Below are 14,544 nucleotides of genomic sequence, written 5' to 3'. Positions count from 1 at the left end.
ATGAATGGACACTCGTAATGTGCAAACATGTAGATGCACACACATATTCATCTTCACAAGCTTGCATGTTTCCCATGCAACGGCCAATTAACAACAGCAGCAAATCTGTGCAAACAAAGAAACTGACTATGGAAATTTGTGTAGGTGTTTGAATGATATAGAAGCAATAAAAGTACCATTTGGTGTTTTATCTGATTATGATGCACTGCAGGTAAAGGACTCTGGACAACACCCAACATCAAAGCACCTCATGTCACTCTAATGCCTCAAAGCCAACCAACAGTTTGAGTTTAGCGCACGTCTCTCTGGCAAAGGCACAGGTTGTTTGAGATAGATGTCATTTCATGTTTGCTGTGCTTTACTTGACAGTTCTCTACTTCAATTCGACATCGACATGAATGTTTCCAACACCTAAAAAATAAACGAACACGTTGGGAGTGTCACTGGTCTTTCTTTTTTAAGCTCATGACACACGGTGGCTAGTGGGGGAAATAATCTGTCTGAAAGTAACCAGACAGATACATTTTGTAATAAATCTATAGTGAAAGAATTAGCCATGTGGTTGAAGAAAAATACTTAATAATCCTTAAAAATGTGGTTCAAAGAGTTGATCAAGTGTTGGCTATTGGCAACCTATGGGTCATGTAATCATTTAAACATTTCCCATAGCTCACAGTTTGGTCTGGCTTTAAGCTTCTGGGCTCAATCGATACTCAGTCGATGGCTTCCAGACTGAAATCTTGTAACAGAAAATGACCTTGTTAGATGTAGTATGGCTTTGTGATGCTAATCTGTCTCTCTTGTGCCTCTTTTCTTTCTCCGTTGGTGTTTTGCAGTCTCCTCCTTTCTCCTGCCACTCACCAGCTGTAATGTACAACATTTGGCATCTTTCCACACCACAATGTCTCCAGCTTTCCCTAAACATATGTCTGGGACACATCGTCTCCCTCCATCCATCCGTCTATCCATCTATCAAGGTTACATTACTTCCCACTTGTCATCCTCGCAGTATTATCTCACATCCCTCAGAATCCAGTAATCCTGCTGCTCTATCTCCGCTTTGTTTGCTTGATAGTGTTCCCATCCCTCCTCCTCCCTTTCCTCTGCACTAATTCCTTTGGCACAAGTTCATCCTCTGTCTCCTCTTGACTGGAAGTACCACATGTGGTCTCAGTGCTGCTCGGGCTTTTCTGCAGACATGACTGAGCGAAGGAACAGCAATTTTCCACGAAGACTAAGTAATGGCATTTGAAGAGCCCTTTGAGGGAATGCTGATACTGACAGAGTCATGTGGTGATTTGCAGCACGGTGAGCATTTCAAAACACTCTGCGGATTTGTCTGTGAAATTGATGTGAGATGTATTTTGAAAAGCCCTGGCAATCTCTGCAGAAGATTAGATTTTATATTGTTATAAGAATGTATTTCCCCTCAGCATCTGTTTGATAAAGACAGAGAATATGAACTCCAAAACAACAGACAAGCTGTTCATATTGAGAACCAACAGCAAAATCTTCAACTTTGTGGTTTATGTAGATGATGCACCACAGATTTTTCTCAATATCATTTTTTCAATAGAAGTTCAACAGATGTAAACTTTATTAAATGGAATATGTCACTCTGGCTAAAGTCCTACATTTTTATGTTAGTATAATGGCACTGCGGTTTGGAGGTTAAGAGGCACCCAGAGCTATAGTCTGCGAAGTTCTCAGTAAGCTACTATAGCTGCATTTCCTTATTGTTTGTCTAAATTATCACAATAACAGCTTGACAAAATCACAGCAATTACTGCCTCTAACCTCTACCAAGTTTTTTTGTTGGCTCCCATAGTATTTTAGATGCTAACCATAGTGTGGATATTGTAGAAAAAACACATTTTTACAAAATACTGTTCCGTGGTTGCCAGTGTGTCTGTTCTTTTATATTTACTAATTTTGCTATGTGTACTTTAGCAATTGTGGGAGTTCATAGTCGATTTAAAGCTTTTTGAAAAAAAAAACATTTGTATTGGCGAAGTTAACTTGAGGATGTACCAAATGTAGTACTTTTTAGGCATTTGAGGGTTTTCAGAATTTTCTAAGCCTCTCTGACTACACAACAAAAGCAGACACAGGATGGTCAATTCTTTCTCATTCTGATTCAAAAAGTTCTTGAAGTTTAAAGGTTTTTTTCTACCTGTTTTCACTACAGGGCAGTGCTTTTTAATCGACAACAGTTTGTAACAAAACTGTAACAGTTTAAAATACATAATAGTTTTGGTTGGCTTTGACAGCTGTGAGAAAGAAATCCAGTTCCAACTTTTCATTACTAAACTTCCAAAATCAGCATCAACACGTAAAAAGCACTACAGTAAACAGACAAACATGATTATAACAGAAAACTGTCAGTGGCTGCACATGTAAACATTACAATAGACTAAATGAAGTATTACTTTACTTGCAGCACTGAAAACAAAGCCACTACTGTCAAAAATCCATGTAAATGACATTCTAAAACAACTGAATGCAACCTTATCAACCATCCCTAATTCACATTATCAATGATCACAATGCCTTCAATTGTTAATTTCATTAGTGGTTTCTGTGTGCCTTATTGTCCTTCAAAGTAAAACTTCAGGTTTAATTTGGGCAAACACTGTGAGCGCTCCTCCAGAAATGGGAACTCAAGTTAAAAAGGGACATCTGCCTTCGGATGCATATTTGGGTTGCTGTAGCTATACTCACTGCTTGCTACTTTTAAAAGTGGAGTAGAACTGGGGAAAGCCTTAAAAAAAATTAAAGAGCACAGCCATATTGTGAAATGATGAAAACTCAGCTGCTGAGATGAATCAAGCTAAATTAGAAACACATGAAAGTCAGTGAGTTGTAATTTATAGGCCGTGTGATTGTGCACCTTCTGAGTCTTACATTCAAAGAAGGCCGAACTCCTGCCTAGTCCACCTCATTTTACTGTAACCACTAAAACACTTCAAAATAAGTTCTTAGTTGAAAAATATACAAAATCAGGTGACACTAGTGACTACAGGGATTATATCACTGAGCCCCCTGGAAGGCTATAAAAAAATTATTACACTGATGTGGCCATAGCTTGGTAACATCCATTTAATAATCAATACAGCCCCAGCTAATCAATACCATTGATTAGGAGTCATTGGTCACTAATAGAGGAATGATCTCATCACCAATTAGCCAATCAATACCTATTTAACACTCTGGATAATAGAGTCGAATGAACAAATCATCTTACAGGTTAATGTTTGTGTGTGTATATACATATGTGTGTGTGTGTATATGAGTGTGTGTGTGTGTGTGTGTGTGTGTGTGTGTGTGTGTGTGTGTGTGTGTGTGTGTGTGTGTGTATAGGTGTGTGTGTGGGTGTGTATTTTGTGTGTGTGTGTGTGTGTGTTTGCATGTTATTGCTTGCTTTTGTGTGTTGTAGGGCAAGAGTCACTCTATGTGTTATTATACGAGAGCAGTGACACCATAGAGACAGAAAACAGTTATATCAGAGAAGGAAACACTCCGGGCAACGGAGAACAATCTGTTCAAAATGTCCCTTAAGAAACCTTTACATTATGCACACACACTTACACACAATCACCCTCCAATCGTGTGCATTTAGGCGGCACCCTGAACAGTTCGCATGATTTCGATCTATTTCTGTCTTTGGGCCCACAAGAGGCATCAGTCATCCAGGGTAACGCACACATACACACATTTATACAACCAGGAATACAGAACACAGAGGTTGGAGAAGCTATGCAATAAAGAACGTAAATATGCAAAAACAATACAACTTTTTCTCATCACTAGAGCCAACTTACTCTAGAGATGGGAAAAAAGGGGCGATATTCACAATCCATATCCTTTTTCTCCCCCTTTAAGGATGATGAAAATCAAAGACTGCAAAAAAAAATTAGAGAGAGGGAAAAGGGATAGCCACAAAGATGTCTAGTATTATCTCTTTTTTCTCTGTTTCTGACTTCAAAGACAGGATATGAAGAATTTACAGCAGTGAATCTTTAAAGCACTCATGGGATGTACTCAAATCGATGCTGCAGGCGAGACAGCGAGAGCTGGTAAGCTGGAGTCCCACTATCATCAAGACTCCAACAGTCTCTATCATCTAGCTGTCAAATGTCAAAATGGAAGCTAATGAAATGATGATAGCTTGGTCCATTAGCAAGCTCACCTTGCTCCATTTTCTTTATATTTTCTGACTGCTCTCTTTCCTCTCATCACTTTGTCTCATAAATGTTTGTCTGCCATTTTCATTCTCTCACATAAGCTCTCAATCTGTCCCTTGCTCCATCTCCGTCGAGACGGAATTGAATGATGGGCAGAAAACTAGACAAAAGGACAGATATACAATAGAGCAAAAGGCTGAAATTTGACATGCCAGCGCGACTCACAGTAGTCCCTTTTCACTCATCTGGGAGAATAACAGATGAATTTTGAAACAGGGAGCCCTGAAATAGGTCTTTTTTTTGTGTTTGGACAATCAGTAATCACAGGATAGGTACAAAAAAAAAAAAATAATAGAAAGACAGGCACACAGATTAACCCACTGGTCAGCTTTACTCACCAGAACAGTGACGACTTGTAGCACAACTCCTCTCATGTTATTTTCCAATTTCCTGTCTGTCAGAGTGCCATTCAATCCATGAACTGGATCCCACGTGGCCAGCTGTAATACAGACACATAGAAAGACACCAGATGGTTAGATTCATAGAAATCTTCGACACAAGGTTGGCTTTACAGAGCAACAATCAAAAAAAAACCAAAAACAGAAGTATTTCAAGCAAATGCATGAGATAACCCTGAAATAATCACAATGAAAGCACATTATTGTGGTCTAAAAGAAACTAATATTTAACTGAGAATAGAAATGAGATGTGTTGATGTGTTTGTTGTAAGTAATAGACAGTAACCTCATACTGTCCAATATAAATATCAGTCTACCTACTGCACATTTTATCCTCCAATGTCCCACTTATGGTGTACATGCATGTTAAATTGTTTTTTTGTAACACACTAAGGATTATCTCTAGTGCACTATAGTTGTGTACTATAGTAGTTAGTTATTTATTGTTTCATGCACCAACTAGTGCCCTCAAACATGGACTTGAGGCATCAGAGTACACAGGTGCAGTGGTGGTGCATATAATAAACATGAACAAAGCATCTTTCATTACAGGCAGATGACTCTGTCCCAAGCACTATCCCTTTCCCTACAAATTTAATGAACGACACTAAAGGTTCCTTTCCTGAAACAGAGCTTCTTGGAATAATTTATCCAGAAGAACTCATCAGAATTTAATAACATTTCCACTAAATTATGACTAAATCATCATAAAATGAGCCTTAAAAATTAACATTAAAATGATGATCGTCAGTGTCACCTAAATCACATAGTAAATACACCTTTTTCTCCTCCAGGAGCCTGACAGTTTCTACAGTTAATGGTATAAATGAAAGTGTTTAGGAGATGTTTGTAGATGGTTTTCATTAGACATTATGTTTTGTAGCAAACATCAACAGACCTCTTCTGCATGTACATCATAAACAGTTTGCACTGATTGTCATGAATACTGCCCTGTAATGTATTTTATTGGAGGAAAAAAGAGTCTATTGTGCAAAATAAGAATTTCAACTGACTAATCCATGGGTGTTCATGCAGAATGTTCCAATTAAAAATCTTTATGGAAAGCCACTATTCAGCCACATTCACAGTTCTGTTCGAGAGTTGGATCATCTCACATTTACGTCTGACGTTTGGAGGTTTCCATTTCATATTCCCACTAATGCCCAAAACTGGTGCTAGCTTATGAACTTTCAAAAACAATGAAGCTGTTAACCTGTTCATGGGGCCCCTAAATGGCAAATGCATGATCCAAACCAGGCACACAGAAGGCTATACAACTATGCACAAAATCCTAGATCCATACAGTTTAACTGTGCTCAGTAGTGATCCCACTTTCCTACCTGCTGAATCAACTAGAACACTAACATCTTACTTAAAAGCCAGGTGTTCATGCAAAATAAAACCAAAATATCTTCATAAGTGCGCATACGACAGCTCTGTTGAACCCAGTTTAAAGTAACTGCATGCCATAAAAAGATGTGCTATTTATGTATTATGGTTTATAGTTAAACCAGCATTTTAAGCATTTTTCTAGATCATTTTCAGCCTCTGCCACCAAAATTATGTAAGCAGTCAGCAGTATATTAAATAACATATCATCTACTTTAAGCCCTTGATTAAAAGATTTAATCTGAAAACCTAAACCACACATCAGTGTTAGTGACATACTATGAAGTGTACCTGTGAAAATGACAGTGATTTTCTTGCAAAAGTGCGTCGTGATCGTGAAAGGCCTCTCTGTCTATCAAACTGCATCATGAACATCCAGTCTTTTCCCCTGGACCACATTATTTAATCTGTGTGCTGCCTTATGCTTTCAATAAAATATTGTTTTTAGCTTCAAAGATCAAACTAGCCTGGTTTCCCTGTGGAGGGAGAGGCAGCTGGAAAAAAGAAAGACGTGATTTAGCTGTCTGCTATTCAGAGACAAACACACAACCACACAACCACACAACCACACTGTGATACACACAAAATTGCACGGCATGACTTGTGCTTAAAAGCAAACACAAACACGCCAGAGCAGCAGAGGGCATGCTGCAGAGGGAAATATGGGATAATCCATTTTTCTAAAGCCAGAAGTTAACATTGAATGTACAATTCTCTGCCAATTCTGATCAATTCCCTTATGGGACCAATACTTATGGTAAAGCTTAGCTGAACTTCTTCTTTTTCATGCCCCCAAATTTACATTATGTGTGGTTGGAAGTATTTTTTTCAAAATAGGTGGAAACAGATGAAGTTATTACAGTAGAATTACTTTTGCAGACATTGAACGAGTATGTGAATCAAGAGCAGGTTTTTCACCAGAAGTCTGTAACACAACATAATGACTGTAGTACTTCAGTTGACCAATGTGAAACAGCGAGATAGTAAATATTTCTATTCTTTCATCCCTTTACACATTCATATAAATTTGGTGTTTATTTAAATGTTCCCTCCAGCCATGGCAGAACCTCCACAGGTCTTTTTATTTATTTAGCTTGATGTGTCCATGTACTACACTGACATCTTCCTAAGAATCCTGTTGCAGTTAAGTGATGACAACCTTTATTAGTACATTAAATTTGCTAACTCTCATAATTTCAAGGACAGCCCTGCCTAGCATCAGCTTTAACTGAAGTCTAATCAACCATAACAGACAATGCCAAGCGCAAGATATACTGTAAAATGTGTGCTACTTGCTTTTAAAGACTGTAAACAGCCACGGTACTCAATTATTAAACCAGATTCAAGCTGTTAGGACTCACTAGGCATGCAAGGACTCTTTGACTGACACCCCTCTGAGTCTCTTTATAGCCTTGTTGCACCTAGTGGTGGAAAATGACACCTGTAAATATCACACAATCATCATTCTTATTTGTACAAAGAGTCCGGTGACCTCACATAATTTACAACACAGTGCTGCCCACCTTCAATGTTGAAAGCACCTGTGGGGGTGTGCAGGGAGTTTAATAACCCTGTTGCAATTAGTGTTATTCTAAATATCATTACAGCATAGCTGTAATTTCAAACAGTAAAATTATATGATACACTACTTGTCGGGCTGCATTTATGTAAGTCACACAGACAAAGCCAGGTGAATTATATTGCGTCCTATCCTTGTTGCTGTCTACAGGGGGAGATGTGGAGCTAGAATGCAGGACTAAGCTCTATCTCTATTTCATGGCGTGCAATAAAGAGGTATTTGTAATCTTCTGTTTCTCTGAAGATGAGCCAACTAACTTTTATTTTATAACAGAAAAACTGATGCTGTCTTCTTTTTGCTACAATCCCAATGTCAATACAGTCCTCGATCATGGTGTGTGGATGTGTGTGCAGACCCTACTCTCTGGATACAAGTGCTACCTTTCCAGTTACCTCAGTATATATGTGTGCCATGCATGCGTGTGTCTGCCAAGAGTAATAAACTTACAAATCTGGTAAAAAGGGTCAATATGAAGTGAAAAAGATACAAAGGACTCAAGCACAGGAGAAAGATAGGACATACATGAGAAGGAGAGAGAAAAATAACCAAAGAGAGAGACGATAAGGGAGGCAAAAACCAAGATAGGGAGATCTGGGAAGCACACAGCAGATAAACAGGATGCTGATATGTGGTGAGCAGGGATGATGAGAGACATTGTAAAATGTGAATTTACAGCACAGCAGCTGCTATAAGTGCTTGTAAAAATGTGAGCATGTATAATCAATAAAATATTAGCAGTGCAGCCAAATGCCACCAGGAGACCCAATAGCACAGGGATGATCCCACTCTACTTTCATACCTGAGCACACCTGCAGGAAATATAAATCCCTGACAATACCACATATAATTCAAACAGATAAAAGCAGAAAATACTATGCTGTAAATTGATTAAAAATAAACAACAAAGGAACATTAATGTATACATTACTCAGAAAATGATACAGGATAAACAGACTTTTTCAGTGACATACACACATACACACTGGAGTCACACAACAAATAAGCTACACAGCCAAAGACACAGATGCAACACATACACACATAAAGTATGCCAGTTACAGTGACATATGTGACAGGAACACTATAGAACACTGACAGAATGTAGATTTACAAAAGACAGATTGACTGAAAGATAACTCTTCTAGTACCCTGGACAGAGGTGACAGACAAACAGTGCTGAGACCAGAATTCTTAAGTGTTACCATGCAGTGGGAAGTGTTTTTTTTAATGACAACTGAGAACAGAGGTAGATAAATAAACCGTGACAAATGCAAATTGAAGTGGTGTTGGAGACCAGTGACTGTCATTCGATTGTGTGGTCTATTTAAGGCAAAAGCCCTGGGGAGGAAGTAATGAACAGTCAAATGTAAATAAGTGAACCATAGCAAGCACACCTGCCACTGCACACCGACTAGCACAGAGCTGTTCAGCTATACAGCACCGAGCCTGAATCCTTACATTTAAAAGTAAGTGTGATTGTAAAAATAACAGATTTACTGATAAAGAAGGGAAAAAAACTAATCAAAACCATGTGGCTTTGTTTTATTAGTGTTTCCTGTACTGCTTGTGGAAAACAGTTATTGCTCTCCATTGACATTTTTCCCTTAACCCAACATTTTACCATTGTGAACAAGGTAACATACACTTGTGAAGACCACATGCTTTCCAGTAACTGTGAATTTCAAACTCCCTTAACTCATATATTTCTATGATGAAATCACTGAAATGTGCCTTAATCACAAAAAACAAAAACTATGATGCAAATTATTCTTTTATGAATTTATTATAGGTCTTAAAATATGACAAAATCTGCTGGGTCAAAAATATACATGTATCAGCACAAATATTTTGTTAAACATCCTTTTGGCTAGTTTCATTTTAACTAGGGGCTTTTGATAGCTGTCCACAAGCTTCTGGCTATATCTCTGACCACTCCTCTTGACAGAATTGGTGCAGTTCTATTAAATTTGTAAGGCTGTCTGACACACACTTTTTTTTTTTTAAATTACAGTCCACAGATTCTCTATGGGGTTTAAGTCCAGAGTCCAGTCTAAAACCACAATTCTTGCCTGAATTAACCATTTCTTTACTACTTTTGATGTGTGTTTAGGGTCATTGTTTTGCTGGAACACCCAAATGCATCCAAGACCCAACGTTCTGGCTGACTGTTTTATGTTTTTCTGTAGAATTTGGAGGTATTCCTCCTCCTTCTTCTATATTTCATTTACTTTGTCTAGAGCATATTCAATTCAATTCAATTTTATATATATAGCGCCAATTACAGTCAAATTGTCTCGAGACGCTTTACAGAACCCATATGCCTGACCCCCAGAGCAAGCCAAAAGGCGACAGTGGCAAGGAAAACACCCTTTTAACAGGGAAAAAAACCTCGAGCAGAACCCGGCTCTATTACTACCACCATCATGTTTGAGCAGCAGGTGAGCATGTGTTTTCCTCCCGATCATGGCAGTGACACAACTGTATCATGCGTTTTACAAACAACTATGTTAACATGCTTACAAACAATTGCTTGCATAGTTGATTTTGGAATCTGTAGCTGCTTAATAATGGTTCCAAGTAACTTTGCTGACTTACTAAAGTCAGTGATCTGTTTTTTCAGATCTGTGCTGAGCTCCTGATGCTTTTCCACTGTGATGTTTGTGGCTGAGTCTATTGAGTGTATCAAATGGGCCTGATTTAATTTGGCTCAGAGAAATCAGCAGCTGTAGTCCATTATAATTACTCACTCAAAGTTAAGAGGCAATATCACTAAGACAATATGATTAACGCAGCTGTCTATATCATCAAAACTGATAATTCAAGCTCCTGTATGTACATTTTGACCCAGCCGATTGTTGTCATTTCCAAATGATCTATAAAAATGATATGAAAGAACTAAAATACACAATTGTTTTCTGTGACAATAAACAATGTCAAAGTGCCAAATACCTTAGCTACAATGTTTGACTGCATTTTGCAACTGTGAAAAGAGAATAGGAAAGCTATTGCAGAAAATTCAGCAGTGAGCACGCTGCAGTAGCCTGCACTATGTGCTGCATTCTGCACGGTGTTTAGCCATGAGTCAATAAGATTAGCTGAAACACATCAATCAACAAAGAAGAACACTACAGTAATCACAGTGGCTATCAATCAGAGCCTCGCTGCTTAGCAAACGCATGTGGCCTCACTTAGTCTTTCACATACACTTAGGGTGAAAACACACACACACACACACACGCTCACACTCACACATTATGAATTAAAGGCCCGTCTAATTTTACTCTTCCACTGTCATATGGAGTCAACGATGATTCAGTGACGAAATGAGTCATTGCCAGCCACTGTAATTAGTAGTTTAAGGCCGAATCTTTTGAAGGTGATAAAGGTGAATGAAGTTAAGATGATCATTCAAACAGTTTTTTGTAAACATCTACTTCACTCTATGGAAGAACACCCTCAAAGTTCAAATGTAATAAACTGGAACTGTGTATCCATAGGTGGAAAAGATCATTTTAAAGGCTGCCACTCTGTTCATTTACTCTTCCTGTCACTTCTTGAATAATTACTTCAAGTGGACTTCGTCAGTTACGAACATTTATTAATAACATTGCTACAATTTGCATCAGATAGAAGCTATAAAATATTTAATGCCCTTTAACATATTCATCTAATATATTTCAGCTTCTCAAGGATCTTATACATACTTATAGAGATGAACAGGTTTATTTTAATCATTACTGCCTTCATTTCCTCATCATCCATTCTTTATAGATGACAAAGAGGAAATGAAGACAGAGAGGGAGAGAGAGAGAGAGAGAGAGAGACAGACAAGGAAGTAAGTCAGCATGAAATGAAAGAGCATCTGCACTATTTGAACAAAACTGAATTCACCTGAATATCAACACAATACATATTTATATTGCATTAGCTTTCATATAACAGGTGAGTGTGAAGACAACCTTTTAATGTGTTTGTATGCGGACATGTATGAGGAACTAAAATGGCAGCCTTGCAGAGTGGCCCACTGCCTCTTATCTTCACAGCTCCAGATAAGGGCTCATCCCAACCCCCCGACAGTATGAAATAAATGTGCATTGTGGGTGTGTGTTTGTGTGTGCATGTTAAGTGAATGACCCACTGTGCCCAGACCATTAGAATGTAGACTCAGGCTTTTAGCATCCCACAATGCCTTTCTTGCTATTCCTCTGGCACTGTCTATTTTCTTCTCTTTACTTTATTCTCTCATTTACTGTTCACTCGTCTTTTTTTTACATTTGACAGAGCATTATTTCTCCTTGCTTCTTGCCTCTCTCTGTGTATCCTGGCATAATTTTCTTGTTGCAAGTTCAGATTCAGCACACGTATAAGGATATCTTGAAGACCTCCGAGCAAATATGTTGACCTATATGACCTATAACTTGGTCAAATAATCAGACTAGTGGAATAGATGGGAAACAGAACATGTCAATGTTTCTCTATGGTTGGTTCATCTATTCTAAAGGCTGCTAGAGCTATTTAGCATTAGGTAAGGCTCTACAAATTGTAATGTATTCATATAAAATCTTTTACAAGAACAATGGACTCTATTCTTTTGTATGATTCATGCACTATAAACTGCTGATTCTACTTAAATTAAGGTAATGGACTAATTCCATCCCCAAATTAGACAAAATATTTGAAATATACTATGTGGTAAAACACTAATATTCCAAATATGGTCAAATATAAGCTGCAATCATAACACAAATCCCACCTCAACCACTGTATATAAAACTTGAAATAGAAATTTATTCAAATAAGCTAATGATTTCCCCATAACTGAATTCGTTTCTACAAGTTTTGTTAATGTCAATGTCAGGTAAAACTATAGTCAGTGATACTAATCCAATGCAATTTTTTTTGGGTCAAATTCAGTATGTATCTCCTCACAATACCTCCAACTTGCAAACATGAGTTTTTTTTCTGAATAAAAGCCTTTGAGAAAATTGTAAGACTTAAAATGGCGAGTTGGATGAATGAGTTTCTGAGCATTCAAAAAGTGTATTAAAACTGTCAAAGAAACAGGACTAGCATACTGACACTTCTCGCTTTGCATTGTTCGAGAAAACCTTTTCTTTCTCATATGTGATGTATTGGATTGAATCTGTCAGCATGTGAAAGTAAGTTATGGTACTTTCATTTCATAACAATAAAACTAATGCTAAACAGGAATGAAACTTAGTGTGGCTTACTTACAGTGTTAAGTACTCTATGTACAACAAACACATGCAGAGCTTTCTATAAGCGGCTGCTATTAGCAAAACAACCAACCATTCATTTAAGTTCAGTTATTTTAAAATTATCCATTTTTGATTCCAAGAAAATGGCTTTGATTAACAAGTTGTGATTTGCTGTGTATGCACATTCCCCTACCACTAGTTTCCACTTCAAAGCAAAGCAAGAATGATGACAGAAAATGTGGCTATCTGTCTCCATCAGTCCCACACCCACAAGATCTATGTGAATGTGTGCTTGTGTGCACAGGCTCAGCTGAGAGGTCGTGTCCCGCTGAGTACAGAGCAGAGTCATCTGCAGTGTTTGACAAATATTAGCAAAATTACTTATGACAAAATACATTAACAACTGCACTGATTGCACACACAGGGGACTTTATCGTTAGATGAGCCACTTCGAAAACACTGGTGGGAGCAAGTAGATGATTGTATAGCAAGCATTAAAAAGTCCACTAAAAGCTTTGCATTTTTCACTTGCACCACATAGATGTTTGTTGGCTTGATACATTAATGAATGAATGAATGAACAAATAAGTGAATTATCTTCATTTTACAATGCAATTTTTGCAGCAGAGGATGACTAGAAGTATGAGTGATTAAGTAGATTCACATGATTTCATCTTAAGTCAAGATTTTGGGCAAAATTTTGTATGTGGAGTATATTCTAAAAGAGCTGTGGTTAAAAACATGTTCCCCATTAAATTAATCTTATTTATTTTCATTGAATAAAAATCTATTTATGGTTCTAGTAAAACAGTGCATTGACTATTTTGGCATGTCTTGATAAACCTTCCAGTGAAACTGTCAATAAATAAAGAGGACAAATAATAAATAAGGACTAATAATTCTTCATAATAAAATTGCTGATTACTCAGGAATAGTCTAACTTTATATTTATTTTGTTGGTTAATATGTCCTGCTATAATTACACATAAGGTATAATTCTCAAAAGCATATTTTATTTTGAAAAGCCAGCATGTTTCCCAAACCCTGATTAGTTTCTTTTTCATATCTGAGCTTATATTTTGAAAGTGTAGTGTAGTATCTATCAGCCAATCACACACATACTCACACACGACACATGCCAAATAAACAGAATGGAGACACACACACTCATGTTTAGTAGTTCCAGGACAACTGAAGATAAATCAGAGTATCACAGGCCATGCTATGCTAGCCTACTCCAACTCTCTGAAAGCCAGAATTCAATGTGTAATAATGTCTGTAAATGCATCAAGAAATGCATTAGTGTTAAAATGTTTTGTTGACATCATATGCGTTCCTGAGAAACAATACAACATATAGCATCTGTTAATTGTAGCTTTTATTTTATATTTGGCTCTCAGTGGGAGTCAGTGCTTTATCTGTAATAACAAGTAAACAATATAATTTAACTACATCTTGATTTGTTGTTGTTGATATCCCTCTCACCAGCAGCTGATGTTATCATTTTCCAAAAGCGATAAGCCAGATTTTGTGTCTCACAGCAGGATATTGTGTTTTTGTTTTTTTCTTTTCATCTAGACTTGATGTTAGTTCATACTGTTTATTGTTTCCTCTAGCAATTTGTTTTCATTAACATATTGAAAATGTAAGTCAAAAAATAAAATGGAGCTGAGAGATAATGAGTTCAAGGTCACTGCATTTACATACATTCCTG

The 14,544-nt window shown here is 37.3% G+C and overlaps 1 protein-coding gene across 5 annotated transcripts in view; it reads right to left on the bottom strand.

The window, feature by feature from the left end:
* The window catches only part of grid2 (glutamate receptor, ionotropic, delta 2), a 529,256-nt gene that overhangs the window by 113,640 nt on the left and 401,072 nt on the right, over positions 1-14,544 (bottom strand). For all 5 annotated transcript variants that reach the window (XR_004847816.2, XM_035950732.2, XM_035950733.2 and 2 more), the window contains exon 9: positions 4,583-4,684. Coding sequence is in view for 4 of the 5 variants with exons in the window: in XM_035950732.2 (XP_035806625.2) it covers positions 4,583-4,684 (102 nt within the window). In the remaining variant the exon portion in view is untranslated. The remainder of the gene's footprint in view (positions 1-4,582; positions 4,685-14,544) is intronic.

This window comes from Amphiprion ocellaris, chromosome 6 (assembly GCF_022539595.1).
Source record: "Amphiprion ocellaris isolate individual 3 ecotype Okinawa chromosome 6, ASM2253959v1, whole genome shotgun sequence".
NCBI lineage: Eukaryota > Metazoa > Chordata > Actinopteri > Pomacentridae > Amphiprion > Amphiprion ocellaris.
Note: the sequence above shows the minus strand (reverse complement) of the source record. Positions and strands in the feature narration are given on the sequence as shown.